This window comes from Ceratotherium simum, chromosome 21, assembly GCF_057802395.1.
Source record: "Ceratotherium simum simum isolate JZ-2026a chromosome 21, ASM5780239v1, whole genome shotgun sequence".
In the NCBI taxonomy this organism is placed as follows: Eukaryota; Metazoa; Chordata; class Mammalia; order Perissodactyla; family Rhinocerotidae; genus Ceratotherium; species Ceratotherium simum.
Genome location: NC_141920.1, coordinates 22,773,319 through 22,795,766, shown reverse-complemented (window position 1 = coordinate 22,795,766; position 22,448 = coordinate 22,773,319). Strand labels below are relative to the sequence as shown.

Sequence of the window (22,448 nt, the reverse complement as noted above, 5' to 3'; positions counted from 1 at the left end):
CATCCCTCCCTCCCTCCATCCCTCCCTCCCTCCCTCTCTCCCTCTCTCCCTTCATCCCTCCCTCCCTCCCTCCATCCATCCATCCACCTATCCATCCGTCTATCCATCCCTCCATCCCTCCATCCCTCCATCCTCCCTCCATCCCTCCATCCATCCATCCATCCATCCATCCATCCATCCATCCATCCACCTATCCATCCATCCCTCCATCCCTCCATCCCTCCATCCATCCATCCATCCATCCATCCATCCATCCATCCATCCATCCATCCATCCATTCATCCATCCCTCCATCCATCCATCCATCCATCCATCCCTCCATCCATCCATCCATCCACCTATCCATCCATCCATCCATCCACCTATCCATCCGTCCATCCATCCATCCCTCCCTCCCTCCCTCCCTTCCTCCCTCCGTCCGTCCGTCCATCCGTCCATCCATCTATCCATTCATTCAGTGATTACCAGGTACCCACTCCACGCTCTGCCCTGTGCTTTTGGCCAGTGTCCATTCTGCCCGGATGGTGCCCAAGCATCCCATCTTTCAACTGTTTTGATTATTACACCCACTGCAGAGTATTCAGCTGCGAGTGAGATAGAAGTGGCCTCTGTCTTCGTCAGACGTGTACTCACACAGTGAACTATGTCATCAGAGCAGTGGTCCGTGCTCAGAAGGAGAAGTTGAAGGTCCTCACTTGGGCTGGGGGAGGTCAGAGAGGCCCTCTGTGAGCAGATAGCTTTTGAAGTGAGGCTCAAACAGAGAGCAGAGTTGGCTGGGTGTGTTGCCGTTTGAACAAGTGGTCAGGAAAGGCCTCTCTGAGCAGTTGACATTGGAGTAAAGCACCTGAAGGAAGTGACAGTGAAGCTATAGATGTCCAGGGAAAGTATGCTCTGGGAAGAGGGAACAGCAAGTGCAAAGGCCCTGAGGCAGTCGTGTACTGGGTTCTCAGGGAAAGGGGAAGTGGGCAGTGTGGGCGGAGCAGAATGAGTGAAGGGGGTGGAGCTGGTAGAGTCCACTGTAGGCAGCTGGGGGCCCCTGTGAGGACTTTGTCCTCTGTCTTGGAGTGTGGAGGCTGTGAGAGATGTTAAGCAGAGGTGATGGGTTCAGACTGACATTTCAGACAGGCTCCCTGCCCCAGTTGGCCAGCCTGGAGGAGGAGGCTGGACCAGGACTAGGGGGTGGCCGTGGCGGGAGGGAAGAAAGTGGATTCAGGCTGTTTGGAGATGGGCCAGGGCTTAGAAGTGGGTTACGTGGGGGCCGGGAGGAATCATCCTTCCTCTCTCGGGCTGCTGGTGGAGAGGGGATGAGTGCCCCCGTAAGCCGCTGTGGGCTTCTGGTTCATGTTCCCTTCCCTTCCCTAGTCCCTCCGGAGGCCCAGCGGCTTCTCCACCTCGTCCTGAGGTCTGGACCACGTCCTCCAGTTCCTGCAGCTTTAAACGATGGGAGACCTTAGGCAAAATGGGCAGGATCCTACCCTTTTGTACAGATGAGGAAACTGAGGCTCAGAGTGGTACACCCATGGCCCAGCATTGGGCCTTGGCCTCTCAGGACTGAGGGGGTTATGGATTTAGGGAATATGGACCCTGCCCCTCAAATTCCAGCTAATGATTTCAGGGTGTACCTGAGATTGCTTTCCTGCCCTGAACTGTCTTGAGGAGATGGAGGCTGCCCAGTGTGACCTCAGGGGTGGGATCGGGGACCTGGACTCCAACTTGCCATGTGACCTGGGCCTCAGTTTCCTCTGCTGGGAAATGGGCACAGTAACGGGCCCTGCCTCACAGCGCTGTCGGGAGGACCAGATGGAACAGTGTGTGTAAAGCGCCGAGCCTGACGCCAGGCACACGGCGAGCTTCAGTAACCAGCAGGAATCTTTATTACTGTTGTTTCTGTGGGGAGGCGGGACATGTGTGCGAGTCTGGGCTCTGGCCACGTCCACCCCCAGAGCGGGGCTTCGGGGCAGGGCTGGAGCTCCCAGTGGCCTCTTCTCGATAGTTCAGCACCTTGGGATGGACGGTTCCTGGAATCCGTGCCCAATACCACTTTCCACACGGGGAAACTGAGTCCAGAAGGGCACGGGGTTGGCTCCAGGCTGAGCGGCAACCGGGGACAGAGCAGGTTTACACCAGGTCACCTGCGGCCTTGCCCTGCTCTGGCGCCACCCACTTCCGGGCCCTGCCTTCCCTCCAGGGCTTCCGGGCTGCGGACAGGTCCTGGCGGGAGGGATCCTGCCCTCTACAGGCAGGCAGGGCCTGGGGTCTGGAAAGGGGGCCCCTTCCTGCCCAGGAGGAAACCCGAGAGCCGCAGGGGCGGGAACAGTCTGCCTCTTCAGGGCTGGGATTGGTGGCAGCTCCATGGTCCAGTGGCGTGGCCTTTGCCCTCCCCGGGCTGCGGGTCCTGTCCCCGGCAGCACCCCTCCACCTCTGCCGGTGCCAGCCCCAGCCTGCAGCGCCCCGCCCTGCCCCGGCCACACTGGCAGAGCTGGTTTGAAGCCTGAGCGTGTTTGTACTGTGAACACGGGACCAGACACGTCCTGGCTGCCCCTGGCCCGCGGATGGCCCCTGGCTCACTCTTCACTCGCTCCTTGCTCACTCAGCACACATCCCTGGTACCTGTCCTGGGCCTGAGCCCATGCTAGGTGGGGCTTGGGGCATTGAGTTGTCTCAGACTTGCACAGTGCCCTGTGTAATCAGGGGGCTCAGAGGCTCTGCCAGAGGAACACACCAGGCAGTGGCAGGAGAGCGCAGTGGTCGGGGCATGGGCTGTGGGGCTGGACAGACCCAGGGCTGAGGCCTGTGCCTCTTCATCTTCTGGGGCCCTGGGTAGGACCCATACATCCATCCCGCCCTCCTTCCCTCCCTCCACCCCTCCCTGTATCCCTCCCTCCATCCCTCCTCCTCTCCCTCCCTCCCTCCCTCCCTCCTTCCATCCCTCCACCCCTCCCTCCCTCCCTCCCTCCACCCCTCCCTCTCTCCCTCCCTTCCTCCCTCCACCCCTCCCTTCATCCCTCCACCCCTCCCTCCATCCCTCCCTCCATCCCTCCACCCTCCCTCCATCCCTCCCTCCATCCCTCCACCTCCCTCCCTCCACCCCTCCCTCCACCCCTCCCTTCCTCCCTCCACCCCTCCCTTCATCCCTCCATCCCTCCCTCCCTCCCTCCCTCCACCCCTCCCTTCATCCCTCCACCCTCCCTCCATCCCTCCACCCCTCCCTCCACCCCTCCCTCCCTCCACCGCTCCCTCCCTCCCTCCATCCCTCCCTCCCTCCATCCCTCCCTCCCTCCATCCCTCCATCCCTCCATCCCTCCCTCTATCCCTCCCTCCCTCCATCCCTCCACCCCTCCCTCCCTCCCTGCACCCCTCCACCCCTCCCTCCATCCCTCCACCCCTCCCTCCCTCCCTCCCTCCACCCCTCCCTCCATCCCTCCACCCCTCCCTCCATCCCTCCATCCCTCCCTCCATCCCTTCACCCCTCCCTCTATCGCTCCACCCCTCCTTCTATCCCTCCCTCCCGCTGCCTACTCCTCTGTCCCTCCCTCCACAAATATTTACTGAGCACTACTATGTGCCAGGCAATGTTCTAGAGGCTGGAGATACAGCAGAGCACCAACCAGACAAAAATCCCTGCTCTTGCAGAGCTGGTATTCTGGGGGGGGACACAAACACAACAAATAAGGAAGACACGCATGTGGTCTGTGAGAAGGTGATGAGTGCCCGGGATGGGATGTGAAGCAGGGAAGGGGATGAAGTGCTGGCTGGGGCCTGGAGAATGTTGCAGTTAGAGAGGGTGGCTGGGCTGGAAGCTCACCTCCAAAGAGGGAAGAGAGGAGTCTTGTTGCGCCCTGGGGGAAGGGAATCCAGGGAGAGGGTACTCCCGGTGCAAAGACCCTAAGGTAAGGGCATGCTGGAGTGTTGGAGGAACAGCAAGGAAGCCAGGGGAACAGAGTGAGCGAGGCGGAGAATGGAGGGAGAAAAGGGCAGAAAGACTGAGGGGTAGGACAGGGAGGGCCTCTGGACCATTCTGACGTTGACTGAGGGTTCTGAGCACATGTGGCTGCTGTGTGGAGAACAGACGGTGGGGATGAGCGTGGAACAGCGAGGTGACTACTGCATTGGTCCAGCGAGGGGAGGAGGCGATAATGGTTTGCCCAGGCTGGGGGTAGATGGTGGGAGGGGTCAAACATTATTTTGGGAAGATTTCATTTAATCTTCCTTTTTAAACTCTTTATTATGGGGGCTTATTAGTATCATGAACCTCCACTCTCCCATCGCTGAGCCCCAAGCACCGCCAACCTGTGGCCTGTCCTGCCCCCTCCCCACCTGTTCCATCTCCCCCCGTCCTGTGTCATTTACAGCAAATCGCGCACGTCGTATTTCACCTGTAAATCTTTCAGCGTGTATCTCTAAAAGATAAGGACTCGTCTTAAGAAAGTAGCCATAAAACCATAATCCAACAATAATTCCTTAATATCAGCAAAAATCCCCTCCTCCCTCGGATATATTTTGAGGTGGAGCTGATGCCCCTGGGCCTCCCTTTCTTTGCCCTAAAGTGAGGTTCATAACGGCCCCTCCTGCCAGGCTGTTGTGAGATGATCCAGGTAAGATGCTGAGCATACAGTAGGTGCTCAACCAATAACAGCTGCTACTATTATTGATTGATGGCAAACACTTACGGCACATTTGCTAGGATCCGGGCTCTGCTCTAAGCATTTCACAAATATGATTCATTGAATCCTCACAACAGTCCTTGGAGGTAAGTTATTATTTTTATCCAATTTTATAGGTAAGGAAACGGAGGCACAGAGAAGTGGAGTAATTTTCCCGAGGTCACACAGCTAGGAAGAATCAGAGCTAGGTTTTGAACTCAGGCAGTCCAACTCTTAATCCCAATGTGATGGGGGCTATGTGAGCCCAGAAAAAGAGGGGTACCTCTCTCAGCTGGGTGTCGGCAAGGTCAGGTATTGCCTGTCGTCAGGCCCAAAGGGTGCCCTGGAGTTCATGGGGGCGCAGGGGCCGGGGAGGTGGGTGGTGAAGCCTCGGGGGGAGCAGCATGTGCAAAGGTCTGGAGGCTGGGGGGTAATTCCGAGTTGAGGGGACCGTCAAGGGGTAGGGAGGAGGGAGGATGCCGCGGGCCCCCTGCACCCTTGGCCTTGATCCTGGGAGCAGCAGCAGGAGCTTTAGGAGTTCGGCCATCTTGCCGACCGCTGTCCCCAGGCTCAGGCCCAGATGCCCTCTCCCACGTCAGGGGTGACTAAGGGAGGGCTGGGCCTTCCTGCGGTCACGGATGGGGGAAGGCCGCCTGTGGGCTTGGGGAGTGGGGGCAGGGGTCGAGCTCAGGGCTGACCGTGGGGGGCCTGGCCCCGGGCCAGAAAGAAAGTAAAGGGGGATAGCGCCCACAGGCTCCCTGAGACGGGGGCTGGGACTTCCTGGTCTGCGAGCCGCCTGGCCCCCCACCTGCCCGGCCGCCTGGCCTGGACCACGGGGTGGGAGCGGAGCGGGGCCGGGGGTGGTCAGAGGAGCCTCCCAAGCCCGCCACCCTCACCAGCCCCCAGCTGCTCCTGTGGGTGGGGGCTCCAGCCGCCCCCTCCCCAGTGACCTCCCTCTTGGGCGTGGGCCTCGGAGGAGGGAGATGGCGGGAAGTGGGTGTGGGGAAGGTGGGGCCACCCACTGTGTGCCTGTCTTTCCCCCCATTTGCTGCTGGGGAAACTGAGGGTGCAGGACTTGACCTGACCTGGCTCCCTAGCCTTTCTCTGGATGGTCTCACCTCTGGGCCTTTGCCCAAGCAGTGCCTTCCGCCTGGATCACTCTTCCCAGCCCTCTTCCCACAAACTGCCCAGCCTTCAGACCTCAGCCGAGATGTCTCCTCCTCTGGGAAGTCTACCTTGGTTTAGGTGCCCTCTTTTGCCCCTCCAGCCCTCTGGAGCTGGAGATCACTGTGCTCTGACAGGATTGCTGTGGGAAGAAGGCTCAGTAACCTGACCCCGCCTTGCCCAACACCCTCAGGGCCCCGAGGAGACCTTCATGGCTCTCCCTCTCAGTTTTTCAGGCCTTTCTGACCTAAATTGCTGGACAGATCCCTCTCAGGGCCTCCCTCAGACCTCCTCACATCTGGGCCAAAGGCCAGCAGCGACTCAGTTAAGCTGGGAACCACTCAGTCGAGACCTCTCACTCAATAACCCTCTGCACATCTGACCTTCGTGCCTCAGGGCCTTTGCACGTGTGTGTCCACCTCCTGGGCTGCCCTTCCCATGCTTCCTTGCAGGGCCCCCCAACCATGACGCTGTACCCACTTGGCTCTGGCGGGGGCCTGATGGGGACTTTCTGCTCCCCTCTCCAGAGGCAGGACAGATGGCTGCCAATGGGCTGTGTCCCTCCCCACTGCCTCCTCCCTCCTCCACCCCCACACATTCCCCACACAACCTCCACCACCCAGTCTTCCCGCCCCCCCGGTGGGGCCACTGTTATCAGGAGACATTCCTGGACTGGCTGAGAACAGCTCCCACCTTGGGCCCTTCTGAGAGGGGTGTGTTTGCTGACATAGCCAGCGACTCCCTTGGGGGATGGGCCCTGGGGCACAAAGCTGCAGAGCCCAGACAATCTGAGTCTGCCTGCTGGTGCTGTCTCTTAGGAGCTGTGTGACCTTAGGCAAGCAACTTGACCTCTCTGTACCTCAGTTTCCTCATCTGCAAAACGAGGCTGATCACATAGGGCTGCAGTGGGTTCGCCTGGGCTCATGCATGTAGTGTACTGTTTAGCGTGGTGCCTGGACGGGAGTCTCTCTCCCCATCAACTAGCTGTAGTTATCATCTGAGAACCAACTGTCCCTCCTGTTTGTGGGGTCCCCAGTTGAGATGGCACCTGTCTCCTCCTTCTGATGAGTGCACATCAGGAGGGCCCCTGTGGGCCTTCTCTTCTCCCGGCCTGTGGGATGAGGAGAGGGCGCAGCCGAGAGAGGCTGTTTTTGGAAGTTGAGAACCTGCTGTGTGACCTTAGGCAGCGCCTCTCCCTCTCTGAGCCTCCTTTTCCTGGCCTGCTCTATGAGCACTTGGACCTGGGTGAGGCTCTGCCCCAGTCCCTCATTGTCCCCGTCACTGCACTCTGTAATCCTTCCCTTGGCTGGTCCAGCCGCCTGGCTTCTGTCTGTCTCTCTCACTCACTGCCTGGCGCATGGTGAGTGCTCAGTGGAGCTTTGTGGAAGGAGCCAATGGATGCACAGTGATCGAGGGAATGCCCAGGGCTTTCCTACTTCCAGGCCTTTGCCTGCTCGGCTCCCTTGGCCAGGAGCGCCGTCCCCAGTCATCTCTACTTGTGGGATGCCTGCTCGTCCTTGAAGCCCTTCTCAAGTGCTGCCTCTCCCAGGAAGCCTTCTCTGGTTTCCCCCAGTGTGAAGGGATTGCTGATGCTTGGACACTTGGTCTGGGGCTCTCTGGTGGCACCTGTGACATCTGTCTTGGTGTACATAGTAACATGTTAATAACCAGCAAGTACCGGGCACTTGCTGGGAGCCAGGCACAGTGGGGAGCCCTGCGTGTGTGTTGTCTTATTTAATCCTTGGCAACAACCTTGCAAGGTAGATATTATTATTATCCCTCCCTTTGCAGAACACAGAGGCTCAGAAGTGAAGCATCTTGCCCAGCTATGAGAGAGCAAGCCAGGAACTGAAACCAGGTATGCCGGTGGTTTTTCTTAGAAAGGAAAAAAAAAGCATTAACACACACGCGAGGTAAAAAATCCTTCAAATAGTACAAAAGAAGACAGGGAAAAGTCAGTCTCTCTTGCACCCAGGTCTCCTTGCCAGAGGCAACCACTGGCAGGAGTTTCCGGTATATCCTTCCAGGAAGATCCAGGTGTATATAACCATGTATGGTAAAAAAATTAAAAAAAAAAAAAAAAAGCACGTAGTATATGCTGTTCTACACCTGACTGTTTTCTTTTGACAGTGTACCTTGGAGATCATTTTGTGCTGCTTCTTTCTTTTTCATGGTTGCGTAGTATTCCATTGTGGATGAAGACCATGGTTTATTTAATTAGCAAAGAATACTTTGGTTGTTGCCAGTCATTTGGTTATAATAGACAATTCTACGATGAATATCCTCAATCATATGCTTAGTGTTCATGTATGAGGATACCTCTAGGATCAGTCCGAAATTGCATCAGAGGGTACGTGCAGTTGTCATTTTGATAGATATGGCCAGACAGTCCTTCATGGAGGTTGTGCTGATGTCTCCTCCCACCACACCCTCTGGTTCCCCTCTCTCTCACCAGCACAGGCTGCTGTAGAATTTTGAGATCTTTGCCAATCTAATAGATGAACAGTGGCCTCCAGTGTAGTTTTTTTTTTAAAAGTATCACAGCTTTATTGAGATATAAAATTTATTTATCTATATAATTTGAAAAAATTTATTTATTTATCTATATAATTCACCTACCATACAATTCACCCACTTAAAGTGTACAATTCAGTGGTTTTTAGTATATTCCCAGAATTGTGCAACCATCACCACAGTCAATTTTAGAGCATTTTCATCACCCCAAAAAGAAACTGTGTGCCCATTAGTCACTCCCCACGTTCCCTCAAACTTTCCTCCCCCAGCTCCAGGCAACAACAAATCTACTTTCTGTTTCTACAGATTTGCCTATTCTGGACCTTTCATGTAAATGGAATCACACAGTATGTGGTCTTTTGTGTCTGGCGTCATGCACTTAGAGTAATGTTTTCAAGGTTCATCCATGTTGCGGCATGTATCAGTACTTCATTCCTTTTTCTTCCCAAATAATATTCCATTATATGGATATACCACACTTTATTTATTCGTTCATCAATTGATGGACGTGTGGTTGTTTCCACTTTTTGGCTATTATGAATAACACTGCTGTGAACATTCATGTATAAGTTTTTATGTGGACATATGTTTTCTTTTCTCTTGGATGTATACCTAGGAGCAGAACTTCTGGATCATATGGTAACTCTATGTTTAACCTTTGGAGGCAATGCCAGATCATTTTCTAAAACAACTACACCATTTTACATTCCCACCAGCAGTGTAGAAAGTCTCCAATTTCTCTACCTCCTTGCCAACAACTTGTTTTTATCTGTCCTTTAAATTATAGCCATCCTAGTGGGTGTGAAGTGGTATCTCACTGTGGTTTTGATTTGCATTTCCCTGATGACTAATGATGTTGAGCATCTTTTCGTGGAGTTATTGGCCATTCATGTATCTTCTTTGGAGAAATATCTATTCAGATCCTTTGCCCATTTTTTAATGGGATCATTTGTCTTTTTGTTGTTGAGTTCTTTTTTTTTAAAGATTTTATTTATTTATTTTTCCCCCCAAAGCCCCAGTAGATAGTTGTATGTCATAGCTGCACATCCTTCTAGTTGCTGTATGTGGGACGCGGCCTCAGCATGGCCAGAGAAGCGGTGCGTCGGTGCACACCCAGGATCTGAACCCAGGCCCCCAGCAGCAGAGCGTGTGCACTTAACCGCTAAGCCACGGGGCCTGCCCTGTTAATCTTATTCTTAAGTATTCTTTGGATATTGTAAATTGTTTTCTTAATTTATTTTTGGATTGTTCATTGCTAGTATATAGAAATACAATTTATTTTTATATATTGATATTGTACCTGCAACCTTGCTGAACTCGGTTATTAGTTCTAATAATTTTTTTAGTGGAATCCTTAGGAATTTCTATATACAAGATCATGTCATCTGCACATAGAGCTAGTTTTACTTCTTCATTTCCAGTCTGGATGCGTTTTATTTCATCTTCCCTTATTGCCCTGGCTGGAACCTCCAGTACAATATTGATTAGAAATGGTGAGAGTGGACGTCCTTATCTTGTTCCTCATCTTAGGGAGAAAGCTTTCAGTCTTTCACTATTAAATATGATGTTACATGTGGGTTTTTCATAGATACCCTTCATCAGGTTGAGGAAATTCCCTTCTTTTTTTTTTTTTGTGAGGGAGATCAGCCCTGAGCTAACATCCATGCCAATCCTCCTCTTTTTGCTGAGGAAGACTGGCCCTGGGCTAACATCTGTGCCCATCTTCCTCCACTTTATGTGGGATGCTGCCACAGCGTGGGCTGACAAGTGGTGCGTCGGTGCGTGCCCGGGATCCGAACCCGGGCCGCCAGCAGCGGAGAGCGCGCACTTAACCGCTACGCCATGGGGCCGGCCCAGGAAATTCCCTTCTTTTCCTCTTTTGTTGAGTGTTTTTATCATGAAAGGGTGTTGGATTTTGTCAAATCACATTGAAATTATTATGTGTTTTTTGTCCTTTATTCTGTTGGTACGATGTATTACATTCACTGACTTTCAGAGGTTAAACCAACCTTGTATTCTTGGCATAAATCTCACTTGGTCATGATGTAGAATTCTTTTCATATGTTGCTGGATCCAGTTGGTTAGTATTTTGTTGAAGATTTTTACATCTTATATTCATAAGAGATAGCTGTCTGTAGTTTTCTCATGATGTCTTTGTCTGGTTTTGGTATTAGCGTAATATTGTCTTCATAGAACAAGTTGGGAATGGTTCCCTAGTGAAGAATTGGTCTTAATTCTTCTTTAAATGTTCAGTAGGGGGGCCGGCCCTGTGGCTTGGTGGTTAAGTGCGCGCGCTGCGATGCTGGTGGCCTGGGTTCGGATCCCGGGTGCGCATCGAGGCACCACTTCTCCGTTCATCCTGAGGCCGAGTCCCACATACAGCAACTAGAAGGATGTGCAGCTACGACATACAACTATCCACTGGGGCTTTGGGGGGAAAAAATAAAATAAATAAAATCTTTAAAAAAAAAAAAATAAAATAAATGTTCAGTAGGATTACCCAGGGAAACCATCTAGGCCTGGGTTTTTCTTCGTGAGAAGTTTTAAAATTACTAATTCAATCTCTTGTTTAAGCTTTATTCAGATTTTCTATTTCTTAGTTTCTGTAGTTTGTGTTTTTCTAGGAATTTGTCCATTTCATACAAGTTATCTAATTTGCTGGCATAGCATTGTTCATAGCATCCCTTATGATCTTTATTTCTGTAAGGTTTTTAGTATTGTTGTCTCTTTAATTCCTGATTTTAGTAATTTGAGTCTTCTCTCTTTATTTCTTGTTCAGTCTAGCTAAAGGCTTGTCAATTTTGTTGATCTTTTCAAAGAACCAACTTTTGGTTTTTTTGATTTTTCTCTATTGTTTTTTATTTTCTATTTCATTAATTTCTGCTCTAATCTTGATTTCCTTCCTTTTACTTGCTTTAGAGCTAGTTTGCTCTTCTTTTGTTAATGTCTTAAGGTGGAAGCTTAGGTTATTGAGATCTTCTTTTTTAATATAGGCATTTACAGCTATACGTTTCCCTTTAAGTTCTACTTTACATGTCCCATAAATTTTGATATGTTGTGTCTTCATTTTAAATCATCTCAATGTATTTTCTACTTTTTTTGGTGATTTCTTCTTTGACTCATTGGTTTTTGAGGAGTGTATTAATTTTCACATATTTGTAATTTCCCAAATTTCTTTCTGTTATTGATTTCTTAATTCATTCCATTGTGCTCAGAAACATACTTTGTATGATTTCACTCCTTTTAAATTTATTGAGACTTGTTTTGTGGCTTAACATATGGTCTATTGTGGAGAATGTTCCATGTGCACTTGAGAAGAATGTGTATTCTGCTGTGGTCCGTAGCTTGTGGAGTTCTAATTTGCATTAATCTTATAAATGAGGCTGAGCATCTTGTTATATGTTTAGAAGCCATTTGGTTTGCTGTAAACTATCTGTGGTTATTTTTCTTTTGTGGGAACTCATTATATATTAAGGGAAAAAACCCTTGTCTACCATATGAGTTACAAATATTTTTCCTAGTTTGTGGTTTGTCTTTTGAATTTGTTTATGATGTTTATTGAGCCATACAGACACTTTAGGTTTTTATGTAGATTGACTTATCATTTTAAGAATGATTTTTAGGTTTTTTGCCATGTTTAGAAATACTTTTCTCATTCTGAGAAAATTTATTCTCCCTTCCCCTTTTTAGAGCTTTATCATTTTATTTTTGTGTGGTTTAAATCTGATTGATCTGAAATTTACAGGAATATGGATTGAGATGGAGATCCAACTTTGTTTCAGAGCATTGGTCCCAACTCTGTCTACCGTTTTCTCACTGGTAAATTTCAATGCCATTTTCATTATATATTAAATTCCCATATATTTGGGGACAACTTTTGGACCTTCCATTCTGTTCCATTGATTTGTCTATTTTTGTACTGATATCACACAGTTTTAATTGCTGTGACTTTAGAGTAATTTTTACTATCTAGTTGAGCTATTTCCCCTCATTATTCTTCTTTTTAGGATTGTCCTGGCTACTCATGTACATTTACTTTTACTCATAAACTTTAAAATTGACTTGCCCAGTTAAAAAAAAATCCTGTTTTTTGTTTGTTTATAAAAATATTTTTAATTGAAATATATAAGCCTAGATATAAAACAATATTAAAATAAATCTTTTATAAATGCATGATATAAAATTTAGGGCAGAATTGAAGAAATAAATTTAGACACCTTATTTATCCATCTAACAATTACCAATTACCAATAAATGTAATATTGTTGGCTGTGCTGTATCAAGAGAGAAATACCTTATTTTGTTTGTTTTGTTTTTAATATAGCCCTAGCTTCCCAGGGAGGAAGCACAGTCCTGCTCTGAACTGGCTTTCGGCGGGTCTGGGAAGTCCTCCTAAATCTCTTTCCTCCAGCCTTTGATCTTCTGTGTTAAAGCTTATCTAAAGGCTCCATTTACTCTCAATCCTTGCCTTCATGTTCCACTTCCTCTCAGGTTTTCCGCTGTGATGCTGACATCACTCCTGTTGGAGTTTTTGTTAGGATCATAGTCGATTTTTAGATTAATTTAGGAAGAATTGATATTTTTATAATGCTAGGCTTTCTTTGATTCTATTTTCTGATTGTGTTGGTGTATAGACACATTGTTGATTTTTGGATGTTAACTTTTAATTTCTTTCCACTTTACTTAATTTGTTTTTTGTTTAATAGTTTTGTGACAGATTCTCTTGGATTTCCCAGATCTATACTGATAACATCTGCAAATACTATACTCATCTTCTCTTTTCTAATTCCATTTTATTCCTTCCACTTCTTTTTCTTAGCTCACTGCATTGGCAGGTATCTTAGAGCAAAGTTAACTGGTGGACATGCTTTGTCCTTTCTGGACTCTTTCCCCATGAAGTGGCTTTTATGGGGCTGGGCTCCTAATCAACTCCCACAGACCATCCCTCCAGGGCCAGGAACAGGGCTTGGCACTTAGTAGGAATTTTGGAAGCCTTTGCCTAAATGTAAGAGTGATTAGAAAAGAGAGCAAGGATCTGAATAGAGGTCTTCCGCACTAATGGTAATAATAGCTAATATTTATTGAGCACTTTATGTGCAAATATGAGCATCTATGTGCCAGGTACTTTATAAGTATTACCTGATGTTTTGCTCACAACAAGCCCAGTTACATAGGAACAATTGTGCTGATTCCCACTTTTGATAAGGGGTAAACTGAGGCCCCCTTGAGGTGGCATGACTAGGATGTGGCAAGCTGGCAACTGAACCTGGGATTCTGGTTCCAGGCCTTTATATATATATATATATATATTTTTTTTTTTTAATGAGGAAGATTAGCCCTGAGCTAACATCTGTTGCCAATCGTCATCTTTTTGCTGAGGAAGATTGGCCCTGAGCTAACATCTGTGCCCATCTTCCTCCACTTTATGTGCGGGACGCCTGCCACAGCATGGCTTACCAAGTGGTGTGTAGGTCTGTGCCCGGATCTGAACCTGTGAACCCCGGGCCGCCGAAGCAGAGCACGTGAACTTAACCACTGTGCCACTGGGCCTGCCCTCCAGGCGTATATTTTGACTCCTCTGTGATGAGGCTTCTTGCTGGAGGTTCCAGAGATATGGATGGTGATGTCGGAGTTGGCCTCTGACCCCTGTGTTGCCTCTGTGTCCAGAAGGTGGAGATGGTGGAGTGGTGGAGATGGTGGAGATGGTGGAGATGGTGGAGCGGTGGAGATGGTGGAGTGTGGAGATGGTGGAGATGGTGGAGTGTGGAGATGGTGGAGATGGTGGAGATGGTGGAGTGGTGGAGATGGTGGAGCGGTGGAGATGGTGGAGATGGTGGAGTGTGGAGATGGTGGAGATGGTGGAGATGGTGGAGTGGTGGAGATGGTGGAGATGGTGGAGATGGTGGAGTGTGGAGATGGTGGAGCGGTGGAGATGGTGGAGTGGTGGAGTGTGGAGATGGTGGATTGTGGATATGGTGGAGTGGTGGAGTGGTGGAGTGGTGGAGATGGTGGAGATGGTGGAGATGGTGGAGCGGTGGAGATGGTGGAGATGGTGGAGTGGTGGAGCGGTGGAGATGGTGGAGATGGTGGAGCGGTGGAGATGGTGGAGTGGTGGAGTGTGGAGATGGTGGATTGTGGATATGGTGGAGTGGTGGAGTGGTGGAGATGGTGGAGATGGTGGAGTGTGGAGATGGTGGAGTGTGGAGATGGTGGAGCGGTGGAGATGGTGGAGATAGTGGAGATGGTGGATGGTGGAGATGGTGGAGTGGTGGAGCTGGTGGAGTGGAGATGGTGGAGATGGTGGAGATGGTGGAGTGGTGGAGATGGTGGAGATGGTGGAGTGGTGGAGATGGTGGAGTGGTGGAGATGGTGGAGTGTGGAGATGGTGGATGGTGGAGATGGTGGAGTGTGGAGATGGTGGAGTGGTGGAGTGGTGGAGGCACCTGGGGCAGTGGGGGCGGCAGCCCAGTGGGTGGGGCACCAGAGGTGCATTCTGACAGCACTCTCCTGTACCTCGAGCTTCCTGGCTCTGCTGCACTCACTTGCTGTGTGGCCTCAGGCAAGGTTCTGGCTTCTCTGAACTTTGGTCTCATCTGTAAAGTGGGTGCAGTTATAGTCCCTACTTCCCTGTGCTGTCGGGACAATTGAGTATCAACTCTTTGTAAAGTGCTCAGCTCTGTGCTCGGCATTCAAGGCCCTGCCGCCTAACTCCCGCATCTTCCTGCATTGTCCTTCTCATCCCCTGTACTGATAATAACAGCAAACAACATTGTGCGCTATTTATTGAGGTCTTATTCTGTGCCTGGCACGTGGACTCCTCACTGAATTCTCAGATGTTAGGCTTATTATTAAACCCATTTTTTAAATAATTTTATTTATTTATTTATTTTTTTCCCCAAAGCCCCAGTAGATAGTTGTATGTCATAGCTGCACATCCTTCTAGTTGCTGTATGTGGGATGCAGCCTCAGCATGGCCGGAGAAGTGGTGTGTCGGTGCGTGCCCGGGATCCGAACCCGGGTCGCCAGCAGCGGAGCGCGCACACTCAACCGCTAAGCCACGGGGCCGGCCCATTAAACCCATTTTAAAGATAAAGAGACTGAGAGGTGAAGCGACTGCCCGAGAAGATTTAGCTAGTAGGTAGAGCCAGGATTTGAACCAGGCCTGACTGCAGTCCTCACTCTGAACTCCTAAGCTCCTGGCCTCCCGTGCAGCCTCAGGAGAGGTAGAGGTGATGTTCTTCAGAGCAGGGAAGGAAGGAGTGGGTACGCTGCGACTGAACAACAGTCTTTTCTGGGCTCTTTTGGATGCTGTGAGCATCCGTGTGCCTGGAGAGGCGCACCGCCTATGCACAGGCCAGGAGGTGAGAGAGAGTATGGTGCCCTCAGGGAGGGGGCCGTGGGAGGGGGCCACGGCACTGGCTCTGCAGGGCTGGGTGGACCCGCGTGAGGGGTTCAGGCCTCATCCAGAGGGCATGATGGGAAGCTCTTGCATGTTTTTTTAAAAGTCTCATTAAAAAAAAATCATGACAAGTAATTTCTAAATGTCAAGTGATACAGCATATAAAGTAAAAAAGAGATTTTCTGGGGCCAGCCCCGTGGCGTAGTGGTTAAGTTCACGTGCTCAGCTTCAGTGGCCTGGGATTCGCGGGTTCAGATCCTGGGCACGGACCTACGCACTGCTTGTCAAGCCATGCTGTGGTGGCATCCCATATAAAATAGAGGGAGATGGGCACAATGTTAGCCCAGGGCCGATCTTCTTCGGCAAAAAAAAGAGGAGGATTGGCAACGGACGTTAGCTCAGGGCTGATCTTCCTCACCAAAAAAAAAAAAGAGATTTTCTTCTCCCTGTTCCATGCCTTTTGGATGAAACATTGTGAAGAATTTGGAATCCTTCCAGAACTTTCTCTGGAAGTATGTGTGGACATAATTGTCGTTCATGTGTACTACGTGCTGGGCACCACACGAAGCCGGTTGCATGCGTTGTCACATTTAATCCTCCCACCAACCCCCTCACGTAGGTAGCATTATTGCCCCCATTTTCCAGACAAGGTAACTGAGGCCCTGAGAGGCCCGGAGGACGTTCTACATGCCGTCTTCCTCTTTTCACGTAACAGTGTGTCGGGAGCATCTTCTCAGGCAGTAGGGAGCTCTCGTTCTGTCTAATTAGCCGCACGGCTGTCCACTTGATGAGCAGGCCGGCATTGATGGTCCAGGCCCCTCTGATGAGCACTTAGGTCGTTTCTAGTTTTCCATGGAGGGAGTGGAGCAGAGGCAGCCGCAGTTGTTTGTGGGGTTTACAGGGACGCCTCTGGCTGCCAGGAGGAGGGCTGCGCCAGGCCAGGACGAGGGGCCTGGCCCGAGGGAATGGAGATGGGGCGGGGGGAGGACAGGCGAACCAGCCCTGAGACAGCGACACGGGGCAGGGGGCGGCCTCAGGGGGAGGTGCCAAGTGGGCTTGGGACCTGCTGAGCAGGCAGCGCTGGGGCCCTGAGGGGGACACACTGTAGGCCCCGCATCCTAGAGCCTCGCAGGGGCGGCCGTAGCGCAGGCCTCTGTCTGGAGCCTGTGGTCCGGAGCGGCTCCCCAGAGGAGAGGGGCCCCCTTCCTCTGGGAACCTCGGGCATCCCCAGTACGGAGCCCCCACCACTTCCCCCGGGGGCCCAAGGATCTATCTCTGCCTCCGAGTGTGCAAGTGACGGAAGAGATGTGGGGGTTGGCCCTCCTCAAATGGGCAACTCATGGTGACTGGGCGTTCAGGCCCTGAAGCAGGGTCCTGCCTCCAGGAAGGAGAGACCGAGGTCTGGGAGGGCCTCTCCCCGAGGTCACACAGCATGGCAGCAGCCCCTCAGGGACTGGACCCCACCCTAAATGTGTCTGTCCTTCCCCAAGCACTCTCTGCTTTGTCGAAACCTGAAATCTTGAGCTTTCTCTGGGAGCCGGGCTAGCCTGCCCTACCCACTCACGCCCCATCTGCCAAGGGCATCTGGCTGTTCCATGGGAGAGAGAGGCTCCAAGGGCGGGAGGGAGGTGGGGCCCACGAGTTTCTCGACTGGAGACCCTGAGCAGCCTCTGATTCCTGCCTGTCTAATGTGGTTCCCTGTCCCCACTTGTTTTCATTCTCACGCTTGCTGTGTGACCTCAGGCAAGTTCCTCAACCTCTCTGTGCCTCAGTTTCTTCATCAGTAAAATAGAAACACAATTAGTATCTATTGCCTGGATAATCCTGAGGATTCCACGAGTCAATATTTGCGAAGTGCTTAGAGCAGGGCCCGGTACAAGGTCCGGGCTCTGGGAGTGTTTGAATATCGCAGAATGATACTTGGTCTCTACAATGTGACCTTGCAGCAACAAGGCAGGGCGCAAATCACATGTCTGGGCTCATTTAGTCTTTTGTCTATTCTGCAAATATTTCCAGAGCACCTGGCAGGTGCCAGGCCTGTCCTGCTCTCTGGGGATGTGGAGCTGAATCCGACCCGGTCCTGCCTGCAGGAGCTCACAGTCAGGGGCACCAGGTGGACCCAGGTTACAGCCCTCCGTTCAGGTGGTGGGGCGGAAGTGCACCACCACGGCCAGGGGCTCGTCTTCCAGGGGCTGGAGTGACAGTGTGCCGCACGGCCTCAGTGTGTCCTGTGTTCTTCCCTCGCTGATTCCCCCAGCGGCCCTATGACGGGGGCACTGTTGTTATCCTCCATAGACAGAGGAGGAAACTGAGGCACAGGGTCCCGCACTGGGGGATTCAGACTCTGACTCTTCACCTCCACGAGGCTGCCTGTCCACAGACACAAGTTACTTGTATAATCAGAGTCAACCACAAGGACCGAAAAAAGGACAAAACCCCAAATTCCACAAACCAACACACCTTGCAACCAGAGGCCCCGGGCCCCCTTAGCCTGGTCTTGAGGGCGCTCTTGTGCTTTTTCTGGGTGCCCCCGTGGGGAGTGGTCTTCTTTCTTAGTGGAAGATCTCAGGGGCCAGGAGCTGTCTTCTTCTTTGCCCCTTCCTGAGAGGGCACATGTGTCCTCTGGGTGCTGGAAGGGCCGTTAAGGTCCAGCCCTGGCCCTCCCTCTCCCGCCATGGCACATCAGCCAAGTACCCTTTTTCCTGTCCTTGATTACCTCCCGTGACGGGGGGCTTACTCTTCATCGTTTCGTTCATTCTAAAGAAAGTTTGGGCTCTTAGAAAGTTCTTCATTTATAAAACTTTAAAAAAAAAATATTTAAAATATATTTTTATAATTTTTATTTCCTCTCAAAGTCCCACAAACACGTCCCTGTTAGAGCAGGTGCCCTCTGAGGCAGGCGCTGACCAGTTCATCTGTGTTCCCCGTAGTGCCGAGCAGAGAGCAGCTGCACAGCCGGTGCTGTGAATCCGTACCAGGGAGCAGGCGGGTGGGGGTGCAGTGCTGGGGCTCAGCCTCCATCGAGCCTGGGGCTGTGGGTAGCTGGGTCACTGGGTCCCACGGGACGCCAGCTATGTGAGTGCTGATGGGCCCCACGACCTCAGTGGATTGGGTTGCCATAGACATTGGCCTTCCCTGTCCCCAGGCCCATCGGCTTGTCCTTCAGGAGGCCCCAGTGATCCTCTGGGCTATCGAGCAGGTCTCCCCAGGGCCTGCCCAGCCCCACATTCTCTGAGCTGGCTGGTCCCCAGGGAGCATGCAGGCCACGCCCCCACTGTGCAGCCGGCAGCCCGAGGCCCAGAGTGGGCAGGAGTGGCCGAGGTTCACATAGGGAGGGGGTGATGGAGCTGGGCTTGGCGCTCAGAGCGAGCAGTCCTGCCCGAGGCCCCAACCCATCAAGGGGACTTTCCCCATCCATGGGTGCCCAGAGGAAGTTCTGGAAGGATTCGAGGGTCTGCTGGGTCCCCTGGAGAGTAATCGGAGCCCACCTCGTCTGTGTGTCCAGAATCACACAATGTCAGGAGTAGCTGATGGGCAGGGTGACCTGCTGTGTCTCTGCGACCTTGCCTCCATCAGCATCACAATGACCCCACCATTTCCAGATGAAGAAGCGGGCCACAGAGAGGTTAAGTCTCTTGCCTGAGGTCACGCAGCTAATTAGGGGCAGGGCCGGAATCTGAGTCTGGGGAGTCTGGCTTCAGAGCCCACCCTCGACCGCCACGCCATTCCCAGCCTTGCTCCTCGCTCATAAAACGCCTCGGGAGCGTTGAAAGGTGTTTCAGGTCAGGGGAGCTCGTAGCATCGGGCCTGCTGGAGTCAGAGCCTGCTACATTGTGACCGAGAGTCAGAGCCGAGATGATTTCTTTCTCTAACCAGGTCCTCACAGCAGCCCTGAGAAGTCTGCTTTGTCCTTGCTTTGCAGATGAGGATGCAGAGGCCCAGAGAGGGGAAGTGACTTGCCTAGGGTCGCACAGCGGGGCGAGGTGGAGCGGGGCATCTAGTCCAGGACCTGACTCCACACCTGGTGTCCGTGCGGAGACCCCAGGCTGCTTCCCAGGCCCTCTGGGACAGCCCCTGCCTTCCCCCTGGTGAGGTGCCGACCCAGCAGGGCTGCTGAGATGGGAGCTGGGAGGGGTGGCCATGATGGGTGGGGTGACCCTGGCCAGGCCCTGAGGATGGGAAGTGGGGGGCAAATGGGGGGGCAGGGCCACGGGCACCACTGGGGAGTTTTCGACTTCGTTTTCTCTGTTTCCCCATCTCTCGACCTCCCAGATTTCTGGCTCAGACATCTCTTAATTCTTGAATAGTCACACATTCCCTCACTCACTCATTCAGCTGTTTATTGAGTACCTACTATGTGTGCCACGCCCTATGCTAAGTCCTGGAAGCACAGCAGTGAACTGGACAAAGGCCTGTGACAATAATCATATAATCACGCACACAAAGATAAAAACTGGGCCACATGTTATCAAGGAGAGGCACAAATGTCAGGGGGACTGAAACCAGTGAAAGGATTTGGTTTCCTCCCTAGGAGGTAACTTTTGAGCTGAGAACTGAAGGAGGCATGAATTACCCTGGTGATGTGGTCAGGGAAGAGCATTCAGGCAGGGGGGACAGCATGTGCAAAGGCCCTGTGGCTGGGATGAGGTCCCAGCCCTCTCTCCTTTTTCCAGCCTCCTGCTATATCCCTGCCTTGGTTGCGACTTTTATTTTATTTTATTTTAAAGATTTTATTTATTTATTTATTTTCCCCCCAAAGCCCCAGTAGATTGTTGTATGTCATAGCTGCATATCCTTCTAGTTGCTGTATGTGGGATGCGGCCTCAACATGGCCGCAGAAGCGGTGCGTCGGTGTGCGCCCAGGATCCGTACCGGGCCGCCAGCAGCGGAGCACGCGCACTTAACCGCTAAGCCACGGGGCCGGTCCTGGTTGCAACTTTTAGCAGCTTTCCCCCAGTGTTAGACAATTTCAGTCAGTCATGTATTCACTCCACAAACCCTCAGGGAACCCCTCCTATGTGCTGTGTGCCGGGGACATAGACATGACTCAGGTACTGTCCCTGCCCACGAGGGTCAGAAACAGTGACTCTGGGGAGTGGAGGAAGTTAGGGCTTCTGATTATGAGTCGTTTCTTCTGTGCTTGGCCCTGTACCAAGGCAGCCCTTGGTGGGTGCCATCATTATTCCCATTTTACAGATGAAGAAACTGAGGCTCTGAAAGGGGAACTTACCCAAGAGGCTGATACCCGTCTTTGGTCCTCAGTTTCCCCTTCTGTAGAATGGGTGGGGGTGGATGGAGGCTGTCTAAGGGCCAGGCAGCCCTGCGTGCTCCCAGGGTCTCCCTTCACCCCAGGGTCCTCTCTCCTCTCCAGCCAGGACCATGGGCAGCAACAAGAGCAAGCCCAAGGATGCCAGCCAGCGGCGCCGCAGCCTGGAGCCTGCCGAGAACGCGCACGGGGGCGGCGGGGGCGCCTTCCCCGCCTCGCAGACCCCCAGCAAGCCGGCCTCCGCCGACGGCCACCGCGGCCCCAGCACGGCCTTCGCCCCCGCGGCCGCCGAGCCCAAGCTGTTCGGAGGCTTCAACTCCTCGGACACGGTCACCTCCCCGCAGAGGGCGGGGCCGCTGGCTGGTCAGTGTGGGTGCCCGCCGCCTCTGCCCCTCCGGGCCGGGCCGGGCTGCTCTGTGTGCCCTGGGGCAGCGGTGCCCCCTCTGGGCTGCTGTTTCTCTCTCTCACTAGCGGGGAAGAGTCTGTGGGACACTCGGCCTTGGGGACTGTCTTGGGGACTGTCGGGAGTTTCCTGCAGGCCGTGGGTGGGGAAGGGCTTTGTAATGGAAAGTGTGGTGCACGCTCCATTTGGGGGGGCGTGAAATGCAGAGTATAAAGGGGTCTAGAGATATAGCACTGTAGGGGGAAACTGAGGCCCAGAGAGGCAGGGGGCTGCTCGGGGCAGCACGGGGACCAGGGCTGAGTCTTCGCTCTGTCCTCTGGTCAGGCCGGAGATGGTGGACCGGCGGCGGTGGGTAGCAGAGGGGGTGGGCGGGTTAGGAGGAAGAAGCCAGCTGGTCCTCGGAGGCCCGCCCGACGCCGAGATGCGCCCCTGCGCCCTCTGCTGGCGCTCTGGGGTACGGCAGCGCCAGGCAAGGGATGCTGAGAGAGATGCACGTGTGGGCCTGGAGACACACTGACCTAAGACACAGAGACACGGGGACTCTCACCCGGCACGCTCACACGGAGCCACACACTCGTGGTCACACACACACACAACAACTCATTCAAAGACACTCACACAGGACACGTACGTGTGCTGAGCTGCAGACACTGTCAGAGAGACACACCTGCACATAGAGACACACTCAGGGACCCATGGATGTGCACCCCCTAGGCACAGACACGCACCCAATGCAGATGTATGCAAACACACTCACATACACAGATAACCTCATGCTCCCAGGGGAAGACAGGCACACGTAGTCAGAGCCCTTCACAGACACACGCAGGCCAGAGAACATACTCGGCTAGAGATGCCAGCACAGACACCCACAGACTACAGATGCACAAGTGCACATACGTTCAGTGAGGACACACAGATACACAGAGACACACGGATGCTCATGGACCCCTCAGACACAGACATGAACCCGGGTGAGACAAACAGACCCACAAACACAACGATTCATTTATTTGGGAAATGTTTGTGATACCGTCCTGTGTGCCAGGGCTCTTCTGG

At 52.3% G+C, this 22,448-nt stretch overlaps 1 protein-coding gene across 3 annotated transcripts in view; it reads left to right on the top strand.

Moving 5' to 3' along the window:
* SRC (SRC proto-oncogene, non-receptor tyrosine kinase) overlaps positions 1–22,448 on the top strand; it is a 53,198-nt gene that overhangs the window by 11,129 nt on the left and 19,621 nt on the right. Inside the window, exons 2-4 of one of the 3 annotated variants that reach the window (XM_004430422.3) lie at positions 7,599–7,665; positions 19,643–19,808; positions 21,092–21,349. In XM_004430422.3, coding sequence (XP_004430479.1) covers positions 21,100–21,349 — 250 coding nt within the window. In that variant the 5' untranslated portion in view covers positions 7,599–7,665; positions 19,643–19,808; positions 21,092–21,099. The remainder of the gene's footprint in view (positions 1–7,598; positions 7,666–19,642; positions 19,809–21,091; positions 21,350–22,448) is intronic. The other 2 variants (XM_087445291.1, XM_087445290.1) reach the window with 2 other exon arrangements.